Genomic DNA, 27,139 nt, shown 5'->3' on the forward strand with positions numbered 1-27,139 from the left:
CTGCCACAACCACAGAAGACCACAAGAAGCATTAGCCTTCTCTGGCTGGCGTGCGTGCACACACACACACACACACACACACACACACACACACACACACACACACACACACACACAAATTTGGTTGCAGACTTTCGCAATCAGTGTGGCCACCACCACCCACCTCATGTGGGCCATCACAGTGGCTTAATGAAGGACAGATCTGAGAGTGGTTACGTTTTCCGCAGAGTGGAGCGCTGACTGGGTCCAGTGTTAAGTCAACGATATTGGAGACGAACGAGCAAGCAAGCCAGAGCTGGAAGGGTGCAGGGGGGGTAGAATGATACTGATAGAGATAGAAGGAGGAAAAAAAAGCATATGCCATGTGGTCTGCATTTCACTATAATCCCTGTTCTAGCCTGGTGTTCCTGTTTGTGCTCCTTCTTCAGCCCAAACCCAATCAGACGGGCTTTGAAATCTGAGCAGTCGCTCCGGTTCTTCCCAAAACTGCCTTCCCCACGCTGCAGGAAATACATCCTTGGTTGGTGTAGCATAAGCGCTGATATATGGTGCATAAACTGTGTTTATAGGTGTCAGGGGTGCAGGAAAACATCTCGGGGTGTACTGCTCACACACTCATACACACACACGCACGCACACACACAAAATACTGCACAGTGCAAACTGTGGCCACATAATAATGCAGCTGAAAGACACGGGAAATGGGTGATTTTATTGAAATATGTGTATGTCTGTCAGCAGAGCTCTGTGTGTGTGTGTGCGTGTGTTTGGAGTTGGTGGTGGAGACTCTGCACTCTTTTACTTTCCATCTTCTTGACTATTATATCTGCCTCTCTCTCTCTTACACACACACACACACACACACACACACACACACACACACACACACACACACACACACACGTTTTATAACAAAAAGCGACAAAAGCCTTTTTTTTGACACAGCATATATTCATTATTAACATACATTCATAGGCAGTATAGTCTTCAGTGTATAAGTCTTTACAGATCTACAGTATGTCTCTATGATGATAGCAAGTTATTATAGGAAAGCTTGGCTTTATGATGGTGGTACAAGATGACAGTAGAGTCCTGAAAGTGGCATGAGAAACTGTGTGTGTAGTGTGTGTGTGCGTGTTAGGAAAGGAACAGGGAACACTTGGTCGTGTGATTTTGTGTTTGTTGCTGTAGGGCGAGGGCTCTATGTGCGCTTGGAGAGAAAGTGCTTCAGTCATCATGTGTGATGAACATGCTCGGCAACCCTCTGGCAGACCCCTTTCTTTGTATGTCTGAATGTGTATTTACATTATGTCTGTTTGGAGATGCAGGCATGTCGCTGTGTGTTAACTTGACTGTGTGTTGTTTGCATTAAGCTGACTAGCATTTGGCAGATGACAGCGTGCAGCACAAGGTCAGAACCCGCATCGATTCTCAAACGAGCACACAGGGTGATGCCAAGGACATGCGCCGAAGCTGACGTAGAAAGTGTTTTTCATGGAAGCTGTCTGGTGTGTGTTTGTGGCTAGCAGCTGTGGGTGAATGCAGGTGTGAGTGTTTTGTTTGACCGACGCCCATCACCTGCCTACTGAAAAAACAGGACACAGCTGACAGTGGCTTTCGTCCGTCCGTCATCGTCCTCTTGTCGTTAGGAAGACAGTGGATGAGTGAGTAGAGCAGCATCAGGGTGTTGCGGAGGGCAAAATAAGCGACTGAGAGGCAAGTGAGCCTCAGCGCAGCCATGTATACTCAGAAAGCAAATCACAAAGTGTTCCTCTTTGTTGTTTTAGCCTGTCCTGTGACAGACTCGCAGTCTCCATTTTTGTCTCCAAGTGAGTCCCTGAAGCAGCAGCAGCAACAAGGGCTGACGGCCAACAACCCTCCTCCTTAACACAACCCCCAAACCCCCAAACTGCCTAGCCGTTTGTCTAGTTTGTCCATGATAATCTCCACTCGTCGGTTTGTCTGTAGTCCTTCTATAACTGCCCCTGTCAACCCCCTCAGCAAAACTCTCAACAAATAAGTTAAACATTACAAAAATAAGGATCAATGACAAACTAAATATGACTGTGAGGGAGCGAATCAGGAACTGAAAGATGCTCTCTACTTGAGAAGAAACAAACAGACTGTAGCTTTATAGGAAATCCCATGCCTAATCTACTGATGTCCACTAAGGTGGCTAAAAAAAATAAAGGATCGGATGACCTTTGACCTCTCGGGCAATCAGTCTGTGTCTGTTGAATAGCAGTAGGAGGCTGGGATGGTTAAAGGAGATGAAGGAACTAAACAAGTCCTCCCTACTCCCTCTTTTCTTTAGCCGATCAGGAGTACGGGGCATTTTTTGTCTATCAGCAGTTCCCTCTGTGCCTCCGCCTCCATCACCGGCACGTGTGAATCTCCACCATTTTACGGCACTGTTTGCATTTGACGTAACAGCACCAGTGGAACTTACAGCTGCACCTGTCCACCACCTCCACCTCCTGTGTCTGGAAGCCACGGCCGCAGCACATCAGCTCACAGCCGTCGATGGCCTTGGATGTTCGGTTACAATGGCGACCCACCGTGCCCAGCATCCCTGGCGTGCGTGGATCGTAATCGCAGAAATCTGGACTTGGTTCCAGGTAGACCAGGTCTTCATCCGTGTGAGGTTTGAACTGGGAATTGCGAGGAACAAGGACTTTGGTTGTGCCCACCTTCCGCTGCTCTACCTCGGTAGCGCCGTCAAACTTCTCCTTGATGATGTTGCCCACCTTGCGAAATGGTGGCATGGCTTTCCAGCAGGTCTTCACCTCACAGGAGCCTGAGACGCCGTGGCATTTGCACTCCACACGCATGTGAGACAGGATGGCCTGCAAGGATTCCAAAGAACATTTGGTTTGCTGAAACAGCTTTAAAAGCAGCAGATCTGGATCCCAACATCTGTTTCTATAATGCTGAATTTGCTCTCAGTAACACCTAAAACAAAAATGGAGCTTTGACTCGTATTTCTATTAAATGACTTGATACCTGACTTTGCATTTGTCTCAAATAATTTGTGTTGTCTTTTAGTTTTCTCACATTTTTTTAGATCTCTTTTCAGTAACTTCATATTTAATTTGGACTTATGTTAAATGACTGAAGACCAGACTTGATGTTTCTTTTTCAAAGAAACTTGACTGAAAATTAATGCAGTGCCACCCTACAAAAGGGCAAATCGAATTACTAGAGACTTGATTCGAGGGTTTATCTCTTATAATTTGGGGCTTAACTTTCTATTTGGTTATGCTCACTTGGACTTTTCTCGAATGGCTGGACTAGACTACTAACATCAACAACATTAAACTTAAAGAACTTGTGACATGATTTGAGAACTCTGGGTTTGACTTTCTAGGCTGACTTGAGAATTGACATTGACTTGTCACATATGGTGTGACACTTGGACTTGTCTTAAATAACTTGATCACAACTTGGCTTAAGCCTGTTTTTAACGTATATAATCCTGACTAGTTTTTTTTTTTTAACTGAAGGACTAAAAACCTTTCAACTAAAAAAACACTCAATTTAAACTTATTCTCAAGAAGTTAAAACCTGACCTAGATGGACTTGTCTCAAATGACTTAAGATTTGACTGTAATGGACATCAAACCCCTACAAAAGGTAAAAACTACTTTTTAAAATATCTTGATCCTTTGAATGGCTGGAGACTTGACTTGGGAATGTGTCTTATAACTTGAGGCTTCTCATCTACTTGAGAGTTGACCTTGGATCTTCTGTAAATAAATTCAAGGTTTCAAGCTTTTCTTCAAGCTTTTTTTTTTTTGTTATCTTGAATGACTTGATTGTTTCAAATAATTTGAACATAAGCCACGGCTCTTTATCAACAGCAGTGGATTACCTTTCTGCCGGCCTCGTTGTTGTGCAGGTTCATGAGAGCCCGACTGGAGGACTGGCCTTTACTCCTCTCCCTCACATCGACAAAGGACTGAGAGAAGGCCACTCCATATGCAATGTTATCGCTGCAGCCTGACCACTGGAACCCTAATAAAGGATATTAATACAGAGACAAGAAACGGTCATTGTAAGGCTTTTAAATGTTGCACTGATACTATACCACAAGCTATTTTTCAGTCAGGTTTTATTCTTCATAAACTTATAATTTAATGTGGAAATGTGTGTGGGGTGGTTTTAAAATGTCATCATTAACAGTCTCACAGTTATGTCTGCTTGGAAAACAATTTTCATATTATATAGTCTTATTTCTGCATTAAACTGTACAGGATCAGTTGGCCCTTGTGTTTCCTTTTCTGAGTGTGTGTTTGTGTGAAAGAGTGAGAGAGACCTACCCTCTGGACTGACTCCATGTACATTGTGGTCACAACCACATTTTTCCAGCTCCCCGCTGCTGCAGGCCCTCGTGACCGCAAACGCCACACTGGCTGCTGAGATGGCATACACAAAGGCTGCTTCACGGGTGCCTAACACACAAGCATAAACACAAGCACACAGTCACATTGTGTCATTATGCAAATGAAAAGAGCTTGTACTTCTGAATGATCAGATAAAGTGTATGTGTGTGTGTATACACACAAAAGTGTGTTAAAATCTAAAGAATTGGGCCCAGACATTAATACGCTGGAGCCAATAGAAATGGAAACAAGCTCAAACATTTCACAGTATATAAAACATGATGAGTTATTTATGTTGCACTTTTGTAAATGCAGAACAGATAAACCTGTTTTAGCATTATAGACCAGCTTTAGTGTTGTCTGCCATTAAAGTGTCTTCTGGAATCGCTGCAGTGGATGATCTTACCTTGCGTGACCACTTTCCCAAACACAGGCATCGACTCCAGTGTGGAGCAGTTCCATCGACGGTTGCGAAACTGAAACTGACACTCATCTATAGCCAGCTGGGCTCCACGACGCACCGCATCCATCACCTCCACGCTCCGCTTACAGATCTGAACCTGTAGTGGACACACAGGAGCTGCGTCACCCACAAACGAAGAGCATGCAGCTAGAAAGTTTTTACTGTTCTGATCTAAGCCTAAAATTAGTGGCATGGATACTTTGAGAGGTGTGACAACAAAGGCAGCCGGAGGGGATATTTGTCTTTTAGGACTCACGTTAGCTAAAATGAGTCACTGGGTTGAACTTGTCAATTTTGTTGATGCTCTTGGGTCTTTTAGAGCATTCGTAATGGAATTATCTGGAAAATAATACAGTTTGCTGTGTTTTTCCACCTATCCAAGAAGCTTCCCCATCAGCATTTAATTAGTTTGTCACTTACACTGATAAGCAGGTCCATTTGTGCACTTCATGGATGTAGTATTCAACCCAGACTTGCTCCTCTAGCTAATGAATTAGCTCCCCACCCTCTCATCTGTTTATATAGTCATTTCTGAGTCCAAAACCAACATGGGCAAAAATATGAGTGCTTCAGAACAGATCCTCAAAAAACGGTTACGTTCATCTTTTAATTACGGTGTATTGTTACTACCTGTTTCGGCACTTCATGATGCTTATATGCTCAAACTTTCAGTATTAGCATAATACATTATAACACCTATGCTGCATGTGCTCTAATAATTTGGTTTGTTGGTATGCTGGTAGTTATGTAATACTTGTATTCTGTCAGAAACCAAAATACAAGACAAATTAAATTTGACCTGATGGAGGGGCCTCATGACAAGTAAGAGGATCATCAGAATTAAATTCCATTGTAAATTTTCCTGGAGGGAAAATGTCATTGTAATCAGTCCGAAACTTGTCAAGAAAATTTCACCCCAACCACAAATGCCAACTTTGGGGTGGCGCCAGAGGAAAAGTCAGGGGATCAGCAAAGTCGTGTCTGGGACCCGGGAATGTCTGTAGAAAATTATGTCCCAATATATCCAGTAGATGTGGAGATATTTCGCTGGATAATGAAACGTTTGGGATTACTGGTGGCACTACAGGAAATGTCTGGGGATCACCTGAGTCAATAGGAGTCAGGAATGTCAGTGTAAAAATCAATGGCAATGCAACCAGTAGTTAGTGAGACATATCAACATGCTAACTTTACTACCTCTAATTTCCATGAGCCTATGAGTTCCAACGATCATGGCAAAATTTTGTCCATATTGTTACCCATATGGTTTTCTTGAACATATGTAAACTTCTATATGTAGTTTTGTAAATGTATTCAGTTTTGTTTTGGATGACCTCTTGGATTTAATTTAGTAAATGGAGCCTATATGTTGTTAGTGAGGCAGGACAGACCACAGGTAACCGCTCAGTGTGCACGGCTGTGCGTTCAACTCAGGTTGGAATTTTCCAAGTTGAGGATTACAATTTCCAAGCTTGGAGTGTCCAAGACTGACAATACCGAATGTAAACGATCAAGATGGCTTACCACGAGAAACCTTTTTTTTTCATGGCAGGCAATGCATAGAAATCAGCAAAGCTTAGCTGGATATGGAACAGAGGAGGACAAAACAACAGCTAGAAGTGGCTGGAACAAATAATATCACCACATATCTGTTTAAAATACCTGACAAAGCAGTAAACCAAATGCCATAAATGTTGCAAACAATGTCATAATGTAGCCTAGAAGCCTTTGATGTATTCTGTAGATGCTACCATATCGAGTAACATAGTAGCCTTAGCTTGTTGGGGTTGATGTACAAGTCAGGCCCCAGTTTCTGAATCTTCCAAGGACTCATCTATGAAGTGTTGTCCTCTCAAGAGGAAGCAGGCTGGTTTTGTTTCTGCTAACAACTGACATCAGAAAACCAACGAGCTAACAATCCTTAAAACCGCTTTATGTACACTTTTTTTTTTACGCTCAAATTCTTTGAATGTAGAACTTTTCAAGAATTAACAGCTTGGTTTTACTAGTCTACACTATCAAACCTTAAAAATGATTGATAGCAGTAGTTTATAAATTCTCAGTGATGAAAGTTGAAATTCCTTTGCAGGTCCTTCCATGAACATTTCAGGCTGGGTCCAAAAATGATTCAATCCCCCAGAGACCTCCATGTTAAAATGGCCAACTTTACAGCCTTAGGAAGCCATGCTTGTAGGCTGGTGCAATAAATATGTTTGCCCTGTATGGATAGTATTGCTCTTTATGTATATCCATACTGATATTGGAGTTTTGGGTGTGGACTGATGGACACTGATGGACAGCTCACCTTGACTGAATATAACTCTTTATAGTGAAAAACAAGTGCATTTGTAACTTCATAACTGACTTAGTAACTTATTACTACAGTTGAGTGGAGTACCTGTCTCTGGATCAGGCCTCGTAACCTCTCACACGTCTCCTCGTCCCTGATGCTCCCCACTGATGACAGCTTGGCGAGGTACCTAGTGGAAAAAACAACAAGGCTTCTTTAGTGAGCTCAAAAAAGCAATATTTCATTTTACAAATACACAGTAAATGGCCACAAGGTGGATTTGAACAGGGCTCTGCATTAAACTTTATGCTATATGGGTTGCTTGCTAAACTGGCTCCCTCCCCCTCCTAGATCATCATTCAGTGCAAATATGATACACAAAGAAATTTGTGAGTCTTGAACAAACATTTACTTGGAGCCTACAGGAGGATGCTGGTGAAGTAAGAAGAGTAAGGAGAGTCAGCCGTATGATGCAAGCAACAACTCGAGTATCCAGCCTGAACTAACTTGCAGACTTTCTTGAGCCATGCTCATCATTAATCATTCTTACAGTTGGGAAGCAGAGCTGCAAAAAGCTCCCGTGCCTTTGTGGGAATGTTTTGGATGAACATCCAAGTGTGAGGACATTGAGAGGAGGGAAAGTGGCTTATCACACAAACACACCACCTCCAGGCCAGACAGGTCAGGGAGATATACTGCACACACACACACACACACACACACACACACACACACACACACACACACACACACACACACACACACACACACACAGTCTAAGATATATGAGAAAATGGCATCAGTCTGGATGCCCTGACCCTACCACTTCCACCTCAGCCTCATATCTCAAGTCATAGCTTCACCTTACAGAAATAGGCTTTCTCATAACTACCCAAGCTGTGTACTGTCTGCACCCCTCAGTGTCCCAAGACGTCATGTGCATGTACATGTTGAGTCTAAAATGTTTTGTTTTTCTAAAACAAACAGATGTGATCCTTAGCTGTTTTCATTTTCCCAAAAATGAAAAAAAAAACAAGCACAGGTTAGAAATTGGTATCTAATAATGATTAATTTTATTTTGGTAAATTATTTAGGGAAAATGTGAAGGCTGAAGTTTAACTATTACACCTGCTTTTGTGAAATACAGCAAAATGGCAATTTTACAACAAGATTTTGCCGAAACAAAGACAGAAGAAAATAATAAAAAGAAAATAATAAATGAAGAATAATGTTTTATAAACAATGATAATGATACTAACACTTTTTCCTGAGTTCATATTTTATCTCTAATTTCAAGACACTTATGAATATCATTTTCATACAGTGTAGTGTCAGTGAATAAACTGGTGTATAAAAATATTAAAAATAAAAGTTGTATTCCATATGTACTTTTTGTTTGCTTTTTATGCTCATTTTTGCATCTTGCTGGAAATTGATTTCCAGCCTCATATCTGTGAGTAAATATCTGCAGAGGGAGATTCAGGAGGTGTTAATCAGCAATCACACAAGGCTACAGACCAGTTGGCAACCACCTTCAGTAGGGAAAAGTGAGTATTCTCCAACTGGTTGTGAGTGGTTTCTGGAGGTTGCTGTCACTCACTGCTATAGCTTCAGACACACAGGTCTAAAAACTGGTCCTCAAAAAAACTGATATTAATGCATCAAAAGGCTTTGCTAAGACATGGAGGGATGCCAAACCGTGTTCTTTAGCAGGCGAAATCCAAAGAAGAGCTGAGTATTGATCTCTCAGTTCTCAGGAAACACTGGATTGTGATGTGTTCTGTGTGGCTTCACAGCATCAGTAAATATAGTAGTATATGTATTAACTCAAAATGCTCAAAAGCTGGCATACACTTTCAAATGTGGTATCATATCTAGATTTTGAAGTGAACACCCTGTTTTATCAGGCATCTTTCCACAGACCTGTGCTGGATTCTCAATCACATTTTGAAAGAAACACATGCACATTTGTTAAATGTAATTTATTTTCTTGCCACTTTTGGGGCAAAAAATGACCTTGAAAACTGAGGTTTTCAAGGTTTAATATAGTTAATGTTTGAAAGCATCTATTGTAACTTTTGGTCATTTCCAAAAGTTAGTAAAAAGGAGTCTAAATCTGAGATTAAAAAAAGAAAGCTTAGAAGCCAAAAAGTTGAAATAATGGGCTGTGACTAATTCTTTAACCACCTGTTGGTCTCACTGTAAGGTATTTCTGAAGGGAGAAAACGAGAGGGAAAAAAGAGCACTGCATATAGTTATATAGTCGTATAGCCATGTCTTTTTAGGAGACATGGCTGATTTTACTATGTAAGAAAGAATTCAGTAAATGGGCACTGGTCAGAGTTTGAATACCAAAATGTCCCTTAATAAAGGCAAATTCCAACAGAATTAACTTTTAGACTATTATTCTGTACAAGTAGACGTGTATTTCCTTCAGGTTCCCCCAGCTTCTTTTATGAGTCTTGGGTTATGAGTTCCCAGACCACACATACCTCTGTAAAGCCCTGCTTGCCCATCTCAATCAAGCCATGGCGCACAACCAGACTGCAAAGAATTCTTCTGTAAGATTACAGACCAAACTTTAATATAACACAAAGCCAGCTGAAGTTCTTTACACTGGCTAAGGCTATAGGTCGTTTAATAAAGTTGGCTCGTAGCCACTGCTCAACTCTTTTAACCTCTTAACATCCACCAGATCACTGGAGACCTTACTAAGATTAGTTTTCTTTAAGTCATATGCTAAATAAGTAAAAAAGCTGAAATCGCATGCATTCCTTTTGGCATTACAGCTTCCCTGTTTGGGTGTAGTGACGAGCGTTCTATAAAAAGGGTGGATGCTAACGTTACCAAAACACTAGCCCTGACTCTAGATGGGACACAATGACCTGGTGGATGTAACACGTGTTAATGGGGCAGTATTACGATGCCGTCCTTCTTGAGGTCAAACAGCTCCTCCTCCCCCTTCACCCTCTTCATCGCCACCTCTCAACAGCTGAGATAATGTCTTCCTCTCTCTTTCTCTCTGTCTGTTCCATGGACTTTTTCTCTTCCCATCCAGACAGCGTCTGGATTAAACACTCATCACTGTGATAACCCTACTCTCTGCCACTCTGCCACCTCTTAGCCGCATCTGCTCACATCCTCCCAAACGATTGACATCATGCGCTCAGAAAGTTAAAGCACCTCTATGCTGACCTTCAACAGAAAGTCTGCACTATTCTCTCATGTCGTGGACAACAAGCATTGTGGCTGAAATTAGCACTGATCAGCACTTCTGTGTTAACGATGGAATATGTAAAAATTTGAAATGGTTACAATTAACTCTATGAAATGTATCACATTTTAGTGTATTGCAGAAGTAACATGCTCTGATAAATAGTGACTTGCATGTTGGCTTGGACAACATGCAGCATTAAGCAACTACGGAGCCACAGAAGGTCTGAGCTGGAAAGAGAAAGTGTGGCTATTCATTTGTTGAGTCAGAAAAAGTGTGGGCAATGCGGAGGTGCTGTAAACTTGCATTCTTCCTAATGACTAGCAAGTGGGGGATTTCTCTTATTGCAAACACAAGTCATGCATGAAAGTCTTTATGAAAATGACCCCCATTCCTTCACAATTTATCACCTCATTTATTTTCAAATGTGTTCAGGGCTTCTGTGGCTACTTTCAAGTACTCTTTACAGGTTTGTTTGTTGCATTGTGATTTAATTTAGAGTAGACTAGATGATAAAGGAAGATGCTTCAAAAGACCTAAAGACTTCAAAATGAATGTTGAGTTAATCATTTAACAATAAACCGTCATTTTATAAAATATTTGTCTTTTTGAAGCCAAACTGAATCCATGTAAAACCCTGAACTTGAACCTTTAACAAAGGACACTAAAACCTGACATTTGCAGACCTCATTATTTAGTGACATCATCATTAAACAACATGAGAGTGTGAAGGATCATGAACAGTAATCAACAAACAGGTAATCAGAGGAGACATCATGTATGCATTTCACTGAAATGTTTATCTGTGATGTGCTAACATGTAATTTGGTGGAAAGAGGACTCGGATGTTTTGTGAATTGTACACAGTGTAGAAATGTCAACAAGCAATACAAATGAAAAGTGTAACAAGCAACAAGTACTGGAAGAATATAAATGGCTTACTGTCTGGACAAGATACATATTTATCATCATTATTAGAACATATTGGCTCAAAGTAAATTCCCAGCATATGTGGATTTGCACAACTCCAATCTGAATGACCTCCAACCTTTCTAATCAAGGCGCGTAAGTCAAAACACCTGTGTGCACACGCAGTGCCAAATCATATTTTATGTCACTCAGAGGTTTGGGTTTGTAAAAGGAAAATATCTACAAACTACAGCTACCAGAGTAATGTTTTTAATCAGAAAAAAAAGAGTACGAGGTATTTTACAAGACAGAGTACAATTAAATCCAATACATTCAAAGAAATGTACAATGTAGCGTACGTTTAAACGATAGCGCTGAAGACAAAGACACAAAGTCAGCAAATTGTATCACTAATCTGAGCCATGCGTGGTCCACCTGGGTCTTAGATCTGACGTCAATAAAGCTGAACAGTGTTGGGATCTTGAGCAATGCTGACAATGTGGAGCTGCTTTGGTAATCGTGTGTTCAGAGGGATTCATGCGGTAAGTAATACAAGCCACTCCAACCACAAGCTCTGGTGTCATACTATTAACTCACCATGCAACAAGTCACACTCCTGATTGGCTGTACTAAAATGTGCAAGTGTGTATTTTATTGATTATAAATGTAACTTCTGATTCCTCTTTGAAAGGTTAATGCTGTTGCAGAAACTGGGAAAGAACAGAAGTCCCCATTGAGCAAAAGTGGCTGAAAAGACATGAAACACGACTTTGCCAGTTGTTTGAATAATGTTGAGATTTGGTTAAAAAGTGAACGGTGCAAACATGACAGTTTTCCTTTAACTCTTCAGAGACAACAGTGCGAACCACGGCGCCCGCGTGTGAGAACAATAACTTTGGATTTGCCTGAAACCTGTAAAGATAAGGTCACCCTTCCTAGTCCAGCTAGGAAACTAGCAAAGTAAGTACACCCTTACTGCTTCTGTAGGAAGTAAGAGGGTAAGTAGCAGCCAGGTGCTTTTTGCAGTTTCCTGGTCTTGAACATTGAGATGTGTGTTAACACACAAACCACAGTCCTCTCAGGAGTGGATGTCGCCCCAAGGTCAGACTGCGCAACGTTCATAGAAATTACAGAAAAACCCAAACAGACCAGAAAATCTGCAACAGAATGAAAAACCCAGTCAAAGTGTGGACATCAGCCTGACTGAGATGCTGTGGTGGGATCTTATGAGAGCTGTGCGTGAATGAATGTCAGCAAACCTCAATGAACGGAAGCACCCCTCTAAAGAAGAGTGAGCCAAAATCCCTCCACAATTATCAGAGACTGATGATGATGAAATGATGACTTCAAGTTATTGCTGCTAAAGGTGGTTCTTTGTGCAAATTCTTTAAATTTAGCCTGGAAATGTTTTGCTCAGGTAAATCCGCACGGTTTCAAGGGAGCCCTGGGCCTCACGGTCGACCCTCTAGCTCTCTGTGAGGTACATCCTCTGATCATTTTCAACAGGTCCTGCCCCTCATCTCCCTCCCTCCATCTGAACTGGATCGAGTCCACTTCAACTCTTCTCTCTGATTTGCTCGATTGCAGTTGCACGGCTCTCATCAAAGACATGTGGGGCTTTTGATCTGTCTTTGTTTTCTAGCATAGCCTTGGGCATGGTGCTACGTTTGGGTCAAGGCATCCAGCTGGGAGACCGTCAGTCAGCACGAAATAATCCCCCAAAACAAAAAAAGGCCCAAAATCGCAAAACAACTGACAGCAGCACCCACACAAAGAGACAGAAGCAGCTGGATGGCATCGCTCTGGCCTGACATTCACCCTGGAAACATTTAATAAACAATGGATAACTTGTTATTCAGGTAATTTCATAGATGTGTGTGTGTGCGTGGGAAAGCTAGTTGAAGGCCTTGGGTGTGTGCGTGAGTCCTCTCCCACTTTATCTGTTCATTTTGCAGTGTATACACTTCACTTCCCAGAGATGAGGTTAACAAAACACCTCTACAGAGGAGTCAACCCGTAGAAGGACAGAACACTACACACACACACACACACACACACACACACACACACACACACACACACACACACACCATCATCCCGGTTTCTCCCCCTCTTCTCCCTCTGTCTCTCGGGTCTCTGGTGCTTGCGTGCCTAAATCTCAGAAGCCTAAGCCCAGTGGAGCCAATGGTGCTGTGAAGGCTGCGACGTGTAATGCAACACAAACACACAGCGGCCTGCGAACGCACCGCGCTTCAGGTGGAATGCTCCATACCTTTCACCCTCCACCCCACGCTCATGAGAGGCTGAAACTGAAAATAACAGATAAATATAAACAGAGCGCCATCATAACTGCAGGTTTATTGCAGCTACATAAAAAAGAAATGAATATCATTCAAAAACTCCTGTTTGTATTTCTATAACAATATGAGCCCTGTGTCACCATCAGAGATGGGCAGTAACGCGTTACTGTAATCCCATTACTTTTTTCAAGTAATGAGTAAAGTAAGGGATTACTATTGCAAAAAAGTAATTAGATTACTGTTACTTTCCTTAAGCACGCCGTGATTCTGTTTGTGAGAGTGTCTCATGACAATGACGTACGAGCGTGCGACGCCCGTGGCAGCAACAGACGTGTGCAGATCAACAATGGATAACATGACATTACTTTGAATTTGACTCTGTAAAAAGTGACAAAAACATTAGCGTGCGCTGTTCACTCTGCGTGGGAAGAAAACTTTTTTTACAGCGAAAAATTTAACTTGAAATCTGAGCGAGCACCGAGCACGCTGCCACGGGAATGTGACATTCACTGAGAAACCCCCGGATCCTCCCACTGACATGACCACTGTGGCACCGGGCAAACCTCCACCCGCCCCACTCCTGCTAAACAGGTGACAAGATTTAAGAGACAGGACTTAGTCCTGCTAAATCTTTGATTTTATTTATTTTCTGCTGTATTTTGCCCTTATTTTATTTGAAAGAGTGAATGTAAACATAAAGAATTATTTTATTTTATATGCTGGAATATGCAGAAAAGAGGTTCAAATGTTAAACACATTTCTTCAAGACAACGACTGTTGCATATAATTAAAATTTTGCAATGTGCGTAAAATTCAAACTAATAAAACAAGTTTTAAAAAGAGGCTTTCCATTTGTTTCAGTTTTGTATGATGCATTATGCAGAAAAAATAGAATTGGGCTGAAAGGTCTTTTGCTTTATTTCGTATTCAGGTTGTGTATCATGTTTTTAAAAGTAACTTAGTAATAAGTAACTAATTAGTTTTGAAAATAAGTAATCAGTAAAGCAATGGGATTACTTTTTTGGAGAAGTAATCAGTAATAAGTAACTATTTACTTTTTTCAAGTAACTTGAACAACACTGGTGGCCATTAATAAAGCTTTTTCATATAACTCATTTATAAAATGATAACATTTTGTCAGGTGTATTAAAGTACTCTAAGCTCAAATATAATATCTGGTCAAACACCCACGACGCTCCTGGTTCGAAGCTGTAAAAAGTCTGTGATTTAAGATGTTGCACTAAAACCAGACAGAGTGATTTTTGAACCCATGTAGGTTCAGGGGTAGAGACTAAGTTCAGTTAATGTTCATCTTTTTTAGCAGAATACTGTTTGCAACACCCACAAACTGAAAAGCAAAACTTCATCTCAGATGTGAGATAGATATATTTTGTACCAAAACTACCATCATGCTTTCAAGGGCACACACACAAACAAACACACACACACCCTACACCAATGCCACCAGGAAGTACCCGAGTGCAAACCAGGATATGTTGGTACGTATGAACCTTGTTGGTACAGACTGTAGTGGCTATATGAGATATCAGTACAGACAAATGATCAGAATCAGCAAGTACCTTGAAGAGAACCAGCTGAGGTAAACTAAGTGCAAATGTACAGAGGAGAGCTGCTATTTAGACTTTCTCTCTTCTTTGCTCTCTTCCTGTATCAAATATATAGATTAGAAAGAGAGAGAGGGGAATGTAGAATGACCAGTTAACCTAACCCTTCTGACTGTAAGTCTTTGGACTGCAGGAAGGAGCCAGAGTACCTGGACAGAGTGCACAGAAACACCCCTGCTCGGTGCTAGATTTGACCTCTCTTCTTTCAAAAGTCTCTCTTCTCACCACAAAAATAAAAAGAGGGCCAAAAGGAAGAGAACCTGCAGACAAGAGAGAGCTGGGGTAGAAGCTGTGATCTGTGCTTCAGTCAGTCTCTTCACACAAAATGACACAAATGCTTCCAAACTGCAGCACACTCTCTGCACCGCCATCGTCTCCAGTGTGTATTTATATGAAAATATCCTCATGTTTGACTTTCCAGTACTGAACACACAGCAGAGGTACACAGTGACCAGTAAATATAGAATAAATGGGAAGTGCAAGGAGGAGCGCTGCAAGAAAAGAGTCTTTTCTGCCGAGGGACTGTGTGCTTGTTTTACAAGAGCTGAGACAAGCCTGCTACCAGTTACAGTCAACATGCACTGACGGTCATTTTTCAGCAGCGCAGTAAAAGCAAATGAAATAATAAACTTTTACAATGAGCACTGCTGGTGGAGAACATGAGGGCAGTATACATTCAAAAACAAGTGGCCCCAGCTAACCCTCAGTGTGCCCTCTGCAGTGTTTCACACAGCATGTAAAGCAGATACTGACCTGTAGAGGGCACTATTCTCTCAGTTTGGCTTAAGCCACCTTCCTACACTGAGCATCAACACAGAACTAAACTCTCCAGCTTCTAAACTTCCTGATGGCTTTACGCTGCTGTGAACAGCCAGTGTTGTACATGTGCCTGTACAAATTAGTATTTGGAAAACACTCTGGCAGTGGCAGAGGCTTCTTGTCCACATATCCATCTGTAATAGGGTTACAGCTGACCTTATATGGAAGTGCAAAAATGATTGACCCATGACGGATAACATTTAAGAATCCCTAACGAAGGTGTCAGTGTATGCCACATGGAGATAATCAAGATATCCAAACATTTTCTGTCTCCAAATATGTGCATTATAAACGATATAAATACTTTATATCCAGCGTGCGAAGGAACCTGAATAATCCACTTTGTCAAATCGACGCAATGACGTTGCGCTTGCAGTGTTTTATAACCCAGTCTTCCAGAAACCACATTCATGCTGACTGGATTTGCAGCAGGCGTTTTTACACCACGATCAGTAAAAATAACTTTTTTAAAATTTTTATTTTATTTTGTTATTTGAGTGTTTCCAAGTGGCAACACTGGTGCCAAAAACAGCAGTTCCTCCAATAGGCACTTGACATTGGGATCCTAAAGCTTCAGTGCAGATTCTGAGGCTGCATATGGCTTGCTGTGTGGTACAAACTGTGCCTCAGTTTTGGTGAATGAAGTTATATTATTTTAGTAGTTTTTTTAGCACCGTTCAGCAGGTGTCTGCACTGTATGACTGCAGCTTGAAACTGCTTAAAAGCAGAACTTCAGTGAGTACATCTGCATGACATTTCTATTTCACATTTGAAGCCAGCCTGTTGCTTTTTGATTCAAACCAGCGGATGGCCAAAATTGCCAAGCGTGTATAGCCCAAAGAAAAGAAGAAAAATGACATCTGAGTGCAGCGAATGGCTTCACAGTAAGTATTCTGATCACTTCACTCCACCTACACACAGGTTTACTTCTTTATTAGATATGTTCTTATTATATATTTAAAAAATATTATATCTGTTAACCCAGGGTAATGGGTAAGACATGTTTATCTCAAGTTAAAAAGAAAATATATAAACTTTAAAAAAAAAGCCTTAAATGTAAATATGTGTTAGGAATGGCAGAATGTAAAATGTTTTGGGATAGCACAACATTTGCTCAATTATATATGCAGTTAATGCTTTTTCTTCACCCCTCTTTTATTATATAATCTAATTAAGCAGGATCATCTCTGCATTTATAAAGGAAAGCATCGTTCGGAAATGGGCTTAAGACAAAGAGAAGCAAAAAGTTAAAAGTAGAAGCACCTCATCACTAAAAAAGACCCGCAAAATTAGTTTTTGTGTTTGTGTTTTTGTTGTTTTCTTATGAGCCCTCATCGCATGCATGATCTCTCCCTCTCTGCATGTCAACACCGCTGACATGCAGTAGCTGGTTTAAGAAGCTGGTGTCGGCGTTGTTTGGTGGATGTGTCGGGTGTTGTATTCATTTGAGACATAATACTCAAAAGGTCCTTGTGACACCCGCACAAAAAATAAAAGTAGGGGAGAGAGACAGTACCTTCAGCGGAAAGAATGAGAGATAAGGAGGGGAGGATGGAAAAAAGCTCAGAGGGAATCGTTTAAGGTCAGACGGTGAAGGCAAGAGAAGGAAAAGTGGCTGTGAGGCAGGGAGATGGTTAAGTGATAAAAGATTAAAATGTTAAAAGGTGAGAGGTCAAACAGTCTGATGAGTTCAATTAATGCACAGTCTACAGTTTGCTCTGCAGCTGTGTGTGTGTGTGTGTGTCTGCGTTTGTCTTGGTGTATTTATATGCTGCTGGCTCCACTAGAGCTGCTCATTTCCCCCTAAAAATAACATGCTCTGCCAACCCCACAACCCTCACACACTTGCACACAAAAACACATTTTCACACACGTTTGGAGAAAGAAGCAGTAAAAGCCATGAAATTAACCTCCTGCCTGGTAGCCTCAAAAGGCTACGAGCCAATTACTGTGTGTGTGTGTGTGTGTGTGTGTGTGTGTGTGTGTGTGTGTGTGTGTGTGTGTGTGTGTGTGTGTGCGTGTGTGTGTGTGTGTGTTCGTGTGTGTGCGGGAAACAATAGCTGTGAACAGCTGATTATTTCTAAATGCAGGACTTGGCCGTGTCTGATTCCTGCGACATGTACCTGTGGCCGTTTCTGTGTTTAGGTAACATTAGCCAGCTAACTGGATGGTTTTGTGTAGCTGGGTTTGGTAGGACAAAGATGATAGGCATGCATGATGATATCAGCTTGTGAGCAAGCAAGTCTCTATTTGTCGGTCAAAATTCTCTCATTCGGGTGATAAAGCTAGTAGTCAAAGTATGCTGCTGTCAATTTCCTTAAAAGCTGACAAATAGAGGCAGAAAAAAAATTGGTGGATGGTACATTTAAAAAATCATCTTCTTTAATAAGCCAAGACATAAGCTAACATGGGCTAGAAAGAGCCAGATGTGGCTAGAATGTACATAGAAGAAAAGCGATCAATAATCTGACTGCAGCTATTATAACCCCAAGATATACAATCATCTTCCATTTATCCAATTCAGAGTGGGAAGGCGGCCTTATGGTAGGAAGTCATTGGACACTTAGTTTGGATCCCCTTTGCTTTCAGTCTTAATTTTTCAGGGTACATTTTCAGCAGATTGCTCATCAGAGATTTTGGTCCATGTTGTCATGACAGCATGGATGTGATTTGACCTTTGTGACAGGGTGTATTGTCCTGCTGGAAGCAGCTGCCAGAAAGAGTGTACACTGTGGTTATAAAGGGATGGACATGGTCAGCAACAATACTCAGGCAGGCTCATCTGGTACTGAGGTGTCCAAAGTGTGCCAAGAAAATATCCTCCACACCATTACACCACCTGAGATCCTCCAGGATGGATCCATGCTGTCACGTTGTTTGGTCCATTTTCCAGTTTTTCCAGTCTGCTGTTGTCTGACTTTGCCCTCAGTTTCTGGTTCTTAGCTGACAGGAATTGCAACTTGTGTGGTCTTCTGTTGCTGTAGCTCATCTGCATCGACGTTCGCCGTTGTGTGTTACCAGGTGCTGTTTTGCATAGCCTGGTTATAACGAGTGGTTATTCAGTTAGTGTTGCATTCCTATCAGCTTGAAGCAGCCGGACCATTCTCCTTTGACTTCTGGCATCAACAAAGAAACTTCACCAGAAGAACTGCTGCTCACCAGTTATTTTCTCTTTTGTGGTCCTGGAGATGGTAAGATTGCAAAATTCCAGGTTCTGAAATACTCAGAGCAGCCCACCTGGCACTAACAGCCATGTCATGCTCAAAGTCACTTATATCACCTTTCTTGCCCATTCAGATGCTCATTTCAACATCAGCAGGTCATCTTGGCCACGCCTGAATGCACTGAGTTTCTACCATGTTGATTTGATTAGATATCTGAGGTAACAACCAGTTGTACCAGTGTACCTAACAAACTGGAATAAAGAGGATAGAATAGGATTGTGTCCGAAGAGTTCAATTATTAATGCCTTTTCCCACAGTGTCAAAGACATTTTTATGATTATTTTTTTTTAATTTTCACATTCAGGTTGGATAGATAAGGAGATAAGCTGGCTTGTGAAAATGACATCCTTCATGCGGAGCAGGCAGGTTAGGACTTGCACCATTTACCGCTCCTGCTTACTGTTTACACAGTTAACACATGTGATGTGCACATAACCCAAGTATTGTACATAACACTGGATATATAAAGAAGTCCCCGTGCATGTGGTTAGCATGGTTCTTCTCACCTTTTCTGCTACCAAGTTAACACTACTCTATAGAATTACCTACTTTATACTTATACAGAGAATCCTATGAACAAGTGATTGCCTGCTCCGACTTAAAAAACGTTATATTCAGTTCAGTTTTAGTCCCCTTGCATGCTTTATATTGTGAGGTAAAGACCCCGCAGTAGTTTAGGGTCTCATGCATTTGTTTCAGGTCATCTTGAATAAAACATTAAGTCAGTTTTGTAAATTTTGATCTTTCTGAGTTTCTTGTCTTTGAGAAATCATTAGCTATGAGCTTTTTTACTGTCAATAAAATGAACATTAGTATCGTCTATTGTAACGCTACAATAAGATACTGAAGATACTCATTCTATTAACATGGGCACCATTTACAGTGTTGCCAGTTGTAGCAACAGTGGAACAACTAACTTCACATTGTTTAAGAACACTTGTCTGCACCTATGACTGTCCTGCATCTGCGTACGGTTGAGATATTTTTTGGAGCATTTCCTATTCCTGCCTCACAGGAGCATCACAGACGCTGTAGTACAAAAGCAGAAATGCAGTCAGCTGTTCACACCACAGGACCCCCCAGACCTCCAAAAGCGTGTTATGTCTTCTAAACGCCCCGTGCACCTCTCTGTTGGTCAGCCAGGGCTGCTTGTCTTTTAGCGGTGCCGGCGTTTCCTCGTCAGCCCCCAGCAGGACCGGCTGTAATCTGGTTATCCCGTGGCTCCAAGTGTGCCACGATAATTGCACACACTCTGGTGACAAGAGGGCTCGAAATAACATGCCACTGATTTACCACATGTGCGAGCGTGTGAGAGAGAGAGAGTGCGCGTGTGAAAAGCAGTGTGAGGCGCCAGTGTGTACCGCAGGGCTTTCTCTGACTACTGATCAGCTGCCATCTCTTTATCACCTTACCATGCTCGTCCAGGACGCGCAGTACGCTAAAACCAACACTTTGCCCTGCTTTTAACTTCCATTCAAGACAATAAGAAGACACTGCTGAATCTGTCGCAGACAAATGTCAAGTAATCTTTTTGTTGCCACTGCAGTTATTAATTATTTTAAATCGTCCTTGGCGTCAGTTTAGCACGTTATCCTTACAATATTTGCAAACAATATTGCTCAATAACAATAATAACACACAGTCAGTTAAACTCCAGGGATATTGATTTGTCCACTTTGGAACAATAAACCAATGTCAATCCACTTAACCTGCTTTAGGGCAAATCATAGTGACGACAGATGCAAGGAGAGGCAGAGACAAGACAGCTCCCTCGTCTGATAGATCTTTCTCTTGTTTGCTTTTTGCTGGTGTCCCTGTCAGTGCTTGTAGCTTGATGTCAGGGATGATGTGTTAGGACCAGCAAGTTAGATTCAGGTTTGGGGAACCTGAGGACCAATCAGTGGCGTCAATATCTTCGTCATCCAGGAACTGCGTACACATACCGGCCACTTGAGGTCAGGGTTGTCCAGGGCCCACTACACCGACAGTGTGAGCATGGTCTCATCTGTGACGAGAACAGAGTGCCAGTGGCAGATCTGCCAGTTCTGGTGTTCTTGAGTGAGTCTTGCCGATTGATCTGCGCAGTGCTATGCTGTGAGCAACGGCCCCATCTGAGGATGCTGAACTCTTATGCCGCCTTCAGTGAGTCTGTTCCTGACAGTTTGAGTCTGCTCCTGTTTGCTGCACAAACAAATACCAGCCCTGCTATTGGGTTAACCCACCCTCTTTTCATCCAATGACCCATCTCCTGCTTTCTCCTCCATAGTCTTGACACTGTGTTGGGAGGCACAGCATACCTTTCTGCAACATCACGTGTAGAAGTGTCATCCTCGAGGATTTGCAGCTGAAATGGATCCACAGTGGTTTATGCTTCCTTACTGACTTCCCTGAAGTCTAACTGGCTTTGTCTGTCTATACTCTGATGATTGAGTGTTCCCTTATTATTTTTGCAGATGATCCTGTTAGAGGAAAAGTTAGAAGCTAACCAGGGATTTTATAAGTCATCATGAGCAGGACGGCGTCTATACAGCAACACCCACTCAAGTCAAAGGTATCAATAGAAGAAAAGCTAAGTGTGATCATCTGGTGGCCGTGGATTTCTGCACAAAATTCCATCTGGTTAGGACATTTCACTAAAAGCCAAAGCAGTAAAACTGATGGAGGAAAAGCGATGGACGTTTTGAGGTTACTAATTGGAAGATGGGTCGGAGACTCTGTCAGCTGGAAAGTGTCCTGGGAGGAGACAGGTGGCTAATTTCTGTGTTTACACTCTGTCAAACAACAATATCGGATTCTTTGCAGTTCGTTTGCGGTTGACAGTTGTAGCGCTGTTGCGCAATATTGAGACGATCACAAACCTTTGTTTTTACCCAGGTAAAAACTAATTCCAAAATGGTCCTGTAATGTGAGCTGTATGCGCATACGTTATCTGATTAATCACATTCTTTTCATTGGTATTCGCTTTTTCTCGCTTTTGTCATCTCGATTATGGCCACAGTTTTAATTATGTAAATAAATGAGGTGGAGTTAAGTGAACGACTTGTCAGCAAACACTCTATACATCATGGCATGATTCTGCATGAGCTCTGGTTTTATTCCAGGGCAGAGCTGAGGCCGATGATAGTGCCTGTGCCTTTGAGGGCCTAGCTTTGGTTTATGGTATGAGGCAGCTGGAGCTTGACCTCCTCAGCCTGTGGTCTGCCTTACTTTATGGTGCTCAGGTGCACAAACATCCTGCATTAATGCATCTTTTTCCTGTATGCAGATCGGTTATTCACATCCAGATTACGTGTTTATACCAAGTGTAGATGGAGAATACATCTGTGTGTGTGTGTGTGTGTGTGTGTGTGTAGGTGTTTGTGTGTGTGTGCATGTGTGCATGCGTGTGCACGTATGTAAGTGGCTCCCATTCCCCTGCACAGTGTGGTAATTACTGAGCGTGTGCCACTGTTGGGGGACATGCCAGCTCACATACTCAAGTTCAAAAATCACAAAGACACACACACACACATACACACACACCCACAAGGCCAGGAGCAGCGGGCAGGCGCAGCAGAACCAGTTGGTGCAGGGTAAGAGGAAGCCGAGGAGGAGGAGGAGGGTGATGATAGACAAATTAATGAAAAGCAGCATTCAGATCCCTGCTTGTCAAACAGGACACTAAATGTGACTCAGCAGCCACAGAGATCTGGCTGATCACATCCTGGTGGATGGGCTAAAGGTGACACGGAGAGCTGCAGGTGAAGTAAACAAACAGCCCGGTTCAGGCTGCGGTTCAGCGTGATTTAAGAACAGCTGAGAGGCGTGACGAGCAGTTTAACCTCCTCGTCAGTCAGGATTTTAAGAGCTCTATACCGGAACACAGCCTCAGCATTCAGTGTGACTCTATTAGCCTTTATTGCTTCAACAGAAGTTGTAGTTCACTCAGTTATTTTGTAATATCAACTAACATGCACATTATTACTTTATAGGAATGGATTTGTTCTCGTAATTCATAAAAGTGAAAATGCCCAGAAGTTTACCAAAGGCTAATTTTAGCTAGATTTCATGATGTCATCCTTAGCTATGGAACAGAAACGAAACAGGCGTGTGTGTGTGTGAGTGCGTGTGTGTGTGTGCGTGTGTGTGTGTGTGTGAGTGCGTGTGTGTGTGTGTGTGTGTGTGTGTGTGTGTGTGTGTGTGAGTGCGTGTGTGTGTGTGTGTGTGTGTGTGTGTGTGTGTGTGTGTGTGTGTGAGTGCGTGTGTGTGTGTGTGTTCCAGGATTTCAGTTTAGGAGTATGACTCAGCATATTCCCGATCCTAATTATGTCATAGTGATAACATCAGGGTTATTTTGGCTTGGGGACAAAGCATTGTTATGTTATTATTATTATACATTATACTGAAGTGCCTTTGTTACAAACAGGGGCCAAGTAGTTTTAAAGGTGTGGGTATTTACTGGGCCGGAAGGGTCGACTGGTCTGATAACAACACTATCAAGTTGCATTATGGGCAACGTAGGATCAAGCTCATGAAGAGCTTAATTCTCAGGACAGAGTTAATTTCGGGGTATTCTAGATTTTGCCAATTCAATTTTTCTAAGAGTTTGGAACTGTTTGGAAGTGTATCACTAAATCCTTGTACTGTCCCCTTAAACCCCTGATTTTCAGTGTTTCTATTTCCAGATTTCTATTGCCCGGTGCAGTAAGTCGAGTTATAAGACACATTAAAACGGTAGGTGCATATCCTTGGATTTAGTCTGCATCCCTTCTAGTATCTATTAAGACTAAGACTTTTGAATTATTGCATGATACGTGTTGATTATATTGAAATATATATATAATTTGAAACTAAAGGTCAAATATGCTCATTCAACTTCTGTTATGGTTTGTCTGCTTTTGAAGCATACTTCTATATATCTCGATATCTGAAGCTTCTCTACTGCTTTGGGCATTAAGTTTAAATAAAAACAAAAACTAAAAGTAGTGACTGGATTTAGATTTGGTCAAAGGAATAATCATGAGCTGCTAATATAACTCTATCAGCATGTCCCTTTCCTTTCCTCCCTCCTTTAAAGCCCAAAGACTTCCCTCCAGGCTGTGGAATGTTTGCTTGAGTTCACACTTATTTAATTCATTCAGTTAAATTATTAACTAATAATTGAAGCTCATTTAAATCCCCCCTTTTTTAACAAATGTGAAGAAATCCACTGATTTGGCCAAAACAAACAGAACAAAAACCAGTAAACACAATATTGGGCAAAATAATGGTAATTACTTTTTGCCATTATTGAACAACACTAGTGGGCATCAGTCAGACTCTTCTTCCCTCAGCTTTGCAAAACCAAACACATTACAGCGTTAAACAACCACATCTGATTGATGAATCATTAGCCAGTGACCATACTGTTTTATTCTCCTATTTTGACTTTGCTTGTATTTTACAACATGAACAATGTGTAATATTTGGTCTTGAAATGTGCAGCTGACATCATAAACTCATCAGGAGAGTGTTTAACGAGGTCACAGATCAAGACACCTGAAGATAGTTTTACCACAGAGTTCTATACAACAGGACAGCTTTTTGCAACTACAGAAGTCGCCCCCTGCTGGCTTCACACAAAACTCATGCCATGTCCATCTTCTGTATACAATTTATGGTTCCACACAAGTCAACTGACTACATCAAGACTACTGTATGTCAAAATCCTAGTATAAGTAAATAACATTGCATGCAACTCCCGTCTTCTGTCCAATCAGGTACAGTGGTAACCTGCTCTGTTACACAACAGGTGTAGTTATTGCATGTTTCAGAGCCACTGTACTAACAGCAATGCTGAAACTGCTTCTCATCCTCTGACCCTTGCTGAAGCGTGGAGGACTCACACACAGATTTTCCTCAACAGTTTAATCCTGCAGAGCAGACTGGCAGCTCGGCAGCCTGCCTGTACATGCCTGCTGTGTGCTGCTGTCACCACGCCTTCAGCCCCAAACAGCACAATTACCCTGTACTCAGTGACAGAGTTCAAGGTAGGCAGTGCTGTTTGGCAGGGCTTTAATTTAACTTACTCTGATGAATCTGTCAGCAATATCAGTCAGGCCGTCTGCAGCACCAGCCTGACGTAAACACAGAAGGCTACTATAACTCTCCCTACTATGAGGAAATAAAAATACAAATCGTCAAGTGAGTAACCACAGTTTGAGAATACTGTAGTTATTAGTTACTACATAGCTCTCTGTCAGCTCGACTTCATATCAACAGAGCCTCGATTCTATGGAAGAAGGGGGGGAAATGAAACAGTCCCCCTGAATGATGAGCACTGCTTGTAAATTTGCTAAGGTGAGTGGAATGAATGGCAGTAGAAAATGGAGCGGAGCCTGCAGAGGAATGCAGAAACCCACCTATCCACCTCCCACAGGCTGCCTTCAGAGCAGGCACACACACGCGACCCAACCGACCGGCCCCCAGAAGAAGAGGTGGCACGGTGCGCTTCGGCTACAGCGTCGGGCTGTGTGTTACACCTTTTGAAAACAAATGCATGATACTGATGTTTTGCTTTTAGTGACCTCACTGAACTTCTTATCTTTAGTCACGCACCCATACCATTAGTGTTTGTTTGCAAAATTGAAGTTGCTATTTTATTTCACTCATTTAAAAAGGTTTAAAAGGGAGTACTTTAGTTCAAATAAAAACCTGCTGTTTCTCTACAAGTTAAAGAAAGGGGACTTTTATTTGTATCTATATATGCATTTATTTATCTACTTCATGCCTGGTCTGGTTTCTCAGAGTAGGAGGAATTGTTCAGTTTTGCAAAAGAGAAAAAACATAATTCAAAAACTCCCTCCTAATTTGACTTTTTGCTGCTGATAAGAGCAGCACACAGGAGCCTCACATTGAGTTTGCCCACTTTTCTCTTGGGCTTTATGTTAACTTTTTTTAAACCAGTCAGTTAATTACGTTATGTAGACAAAAATCTTTAACTTTTTTGCGCAAAATGCAATTTATCGTCCAATCACTCCAAAACAAACAGCTGACCAAACTTTGGCTTTTTTTTTGGGGGGGGGGGGGGGGGGTAGCCATATTAGTAAGTTATTAAGTCTGAAAGAGAGAAAGTGAGAGAGAGACAGTGTGTGCCTGATGGTTAACCATTAACCTGTGCGCCCACTGAGCCGGGGTGGGGGGTTAGACGAAGATGATGTGTAGATGAGGAGGAAAACAGGAGCACAGGTGAAGTACAAGAGCGGAAATTTGTGGATTCTGGTTTAGAAATGTGAACGTCCAACTTACAGCCAGTTACTCGCGTTGGCCGAGAGAAGCGCGCAGCAGAGCATCAGGACGCACCGAAAAACATATTCCTCGGTCATCTCGAGAGGGAAGGAGGGGGGTCAGTGAGAGCCGAAATAATCCCGAGGTGGACAAGGGGGTCGTGCACAGCCTAGGCTGTTAATCCATCATCCCGCATCCAATGGGTCCTGCACCGGGGAAGACGCGCAGCTTCACGGTCCGTCTGCCCGGTTCTCCCGTCCCTCCTTCTGTCACTGCGCGCTCAGAAGGGACGGGGAGAGGGGCTCCAAAGGGATGCTTAAAAAAAAAGATCTAGTGCAGCTTTGGCTGAATCGACCCTTCTTCGGAATCAACTTGTTTGCTTTCCTTCTCTGCGCCGGGAGAGCGCGTGGAGGAGCAGTCAAGTTTAAAAGCCAAGATGAAGCAGCTCTCCGCCGGTTCTTCTTCCTCCCGCTGCTCTTCTTCACTTGAAGCTTTATCACCCGCTGCCGGCTGCCGCTCTCAGACAAGCGGGGCTCTCCTGTCAGCGTGCTGGGGAATCTCCGACCTTAGCCCGAGACATGCGCGCACACACACGTACACACACACGCGCGCGCGCATACACGCGGGTCCTCCTCACACACTGCCGTCTCCTTGAGCGTCTGGCAGAA

At 42.2% G+C, this 27,139-nt stretch overlaps 1 protein-coding gene across 1 annotated transcript; it reads right to left on the reverse strand.

The window, feature by feature from the left end:
- Positions 1–888: 888 nt before the first annotated feature.
- wnt4 (wingless-type MMTV integration site family, member 4) lies at positions 889–27,139 on the reverse strand. Its single transcript, XM_085455707.1, has 6 exons — positions 26,493–27,139; positions 7,244–7,325; positions 4,789–4,942; positions 4,320–4,451; positions 3,872–4,014; positions 889–2,846 (listed from the first exon to the last, which is right to left on the reverse strand). Exons 1-6 carry the CDS (start codon positions 26,567–26,569, stop codon positions 2,376–2,378), a joined length of 1,059 nt encoding a protein of 352 aa, XP_085311833.1. The 5' UTR covers positions 26,570–27,139; the 3' UTR covers positions 889–2,375.

This window comes from Copadichromis virginalis, linkage group LG5 (genome assembly GCF_057382275.1).
Source record: "Copadichromis virginalis isolate Kocher_CV1m ecotype Utaka linkage group LG5, C_Virginalis_male_GT1.1, whole genome shotgun sequence".
Lineage (NCBI taxonomy): Eukaryota > Metazoa > Chordata > Actinopteri > Cichliformes > Cichlidae > Copadichromis > Copadichromis virginalis.

Coding starts and splice junctions, on each gene's coding strand:
- wnt4 (XM_085455707.1), bottom strand. CDS start 26,569: ATGACCGAGGAATATGTTTTTCGGTGCGTCCTGATGCTCTGCTGCGCG. Junction 7,326..26,492: donor GCCAACGCGAGTAACTGGCT/GTAAGTTGGACG, acceptor TTTTTCCACTAG/GTACCTCGCCAAGCTGTCAT. Junction 4,015..4,319: donor ACATGGAGTCAGTCCAGAGG/GTAGGTCTCTCT, acceptor ATCCTTTATTAG/GGTTCCAGTGGTCAGGCTGC.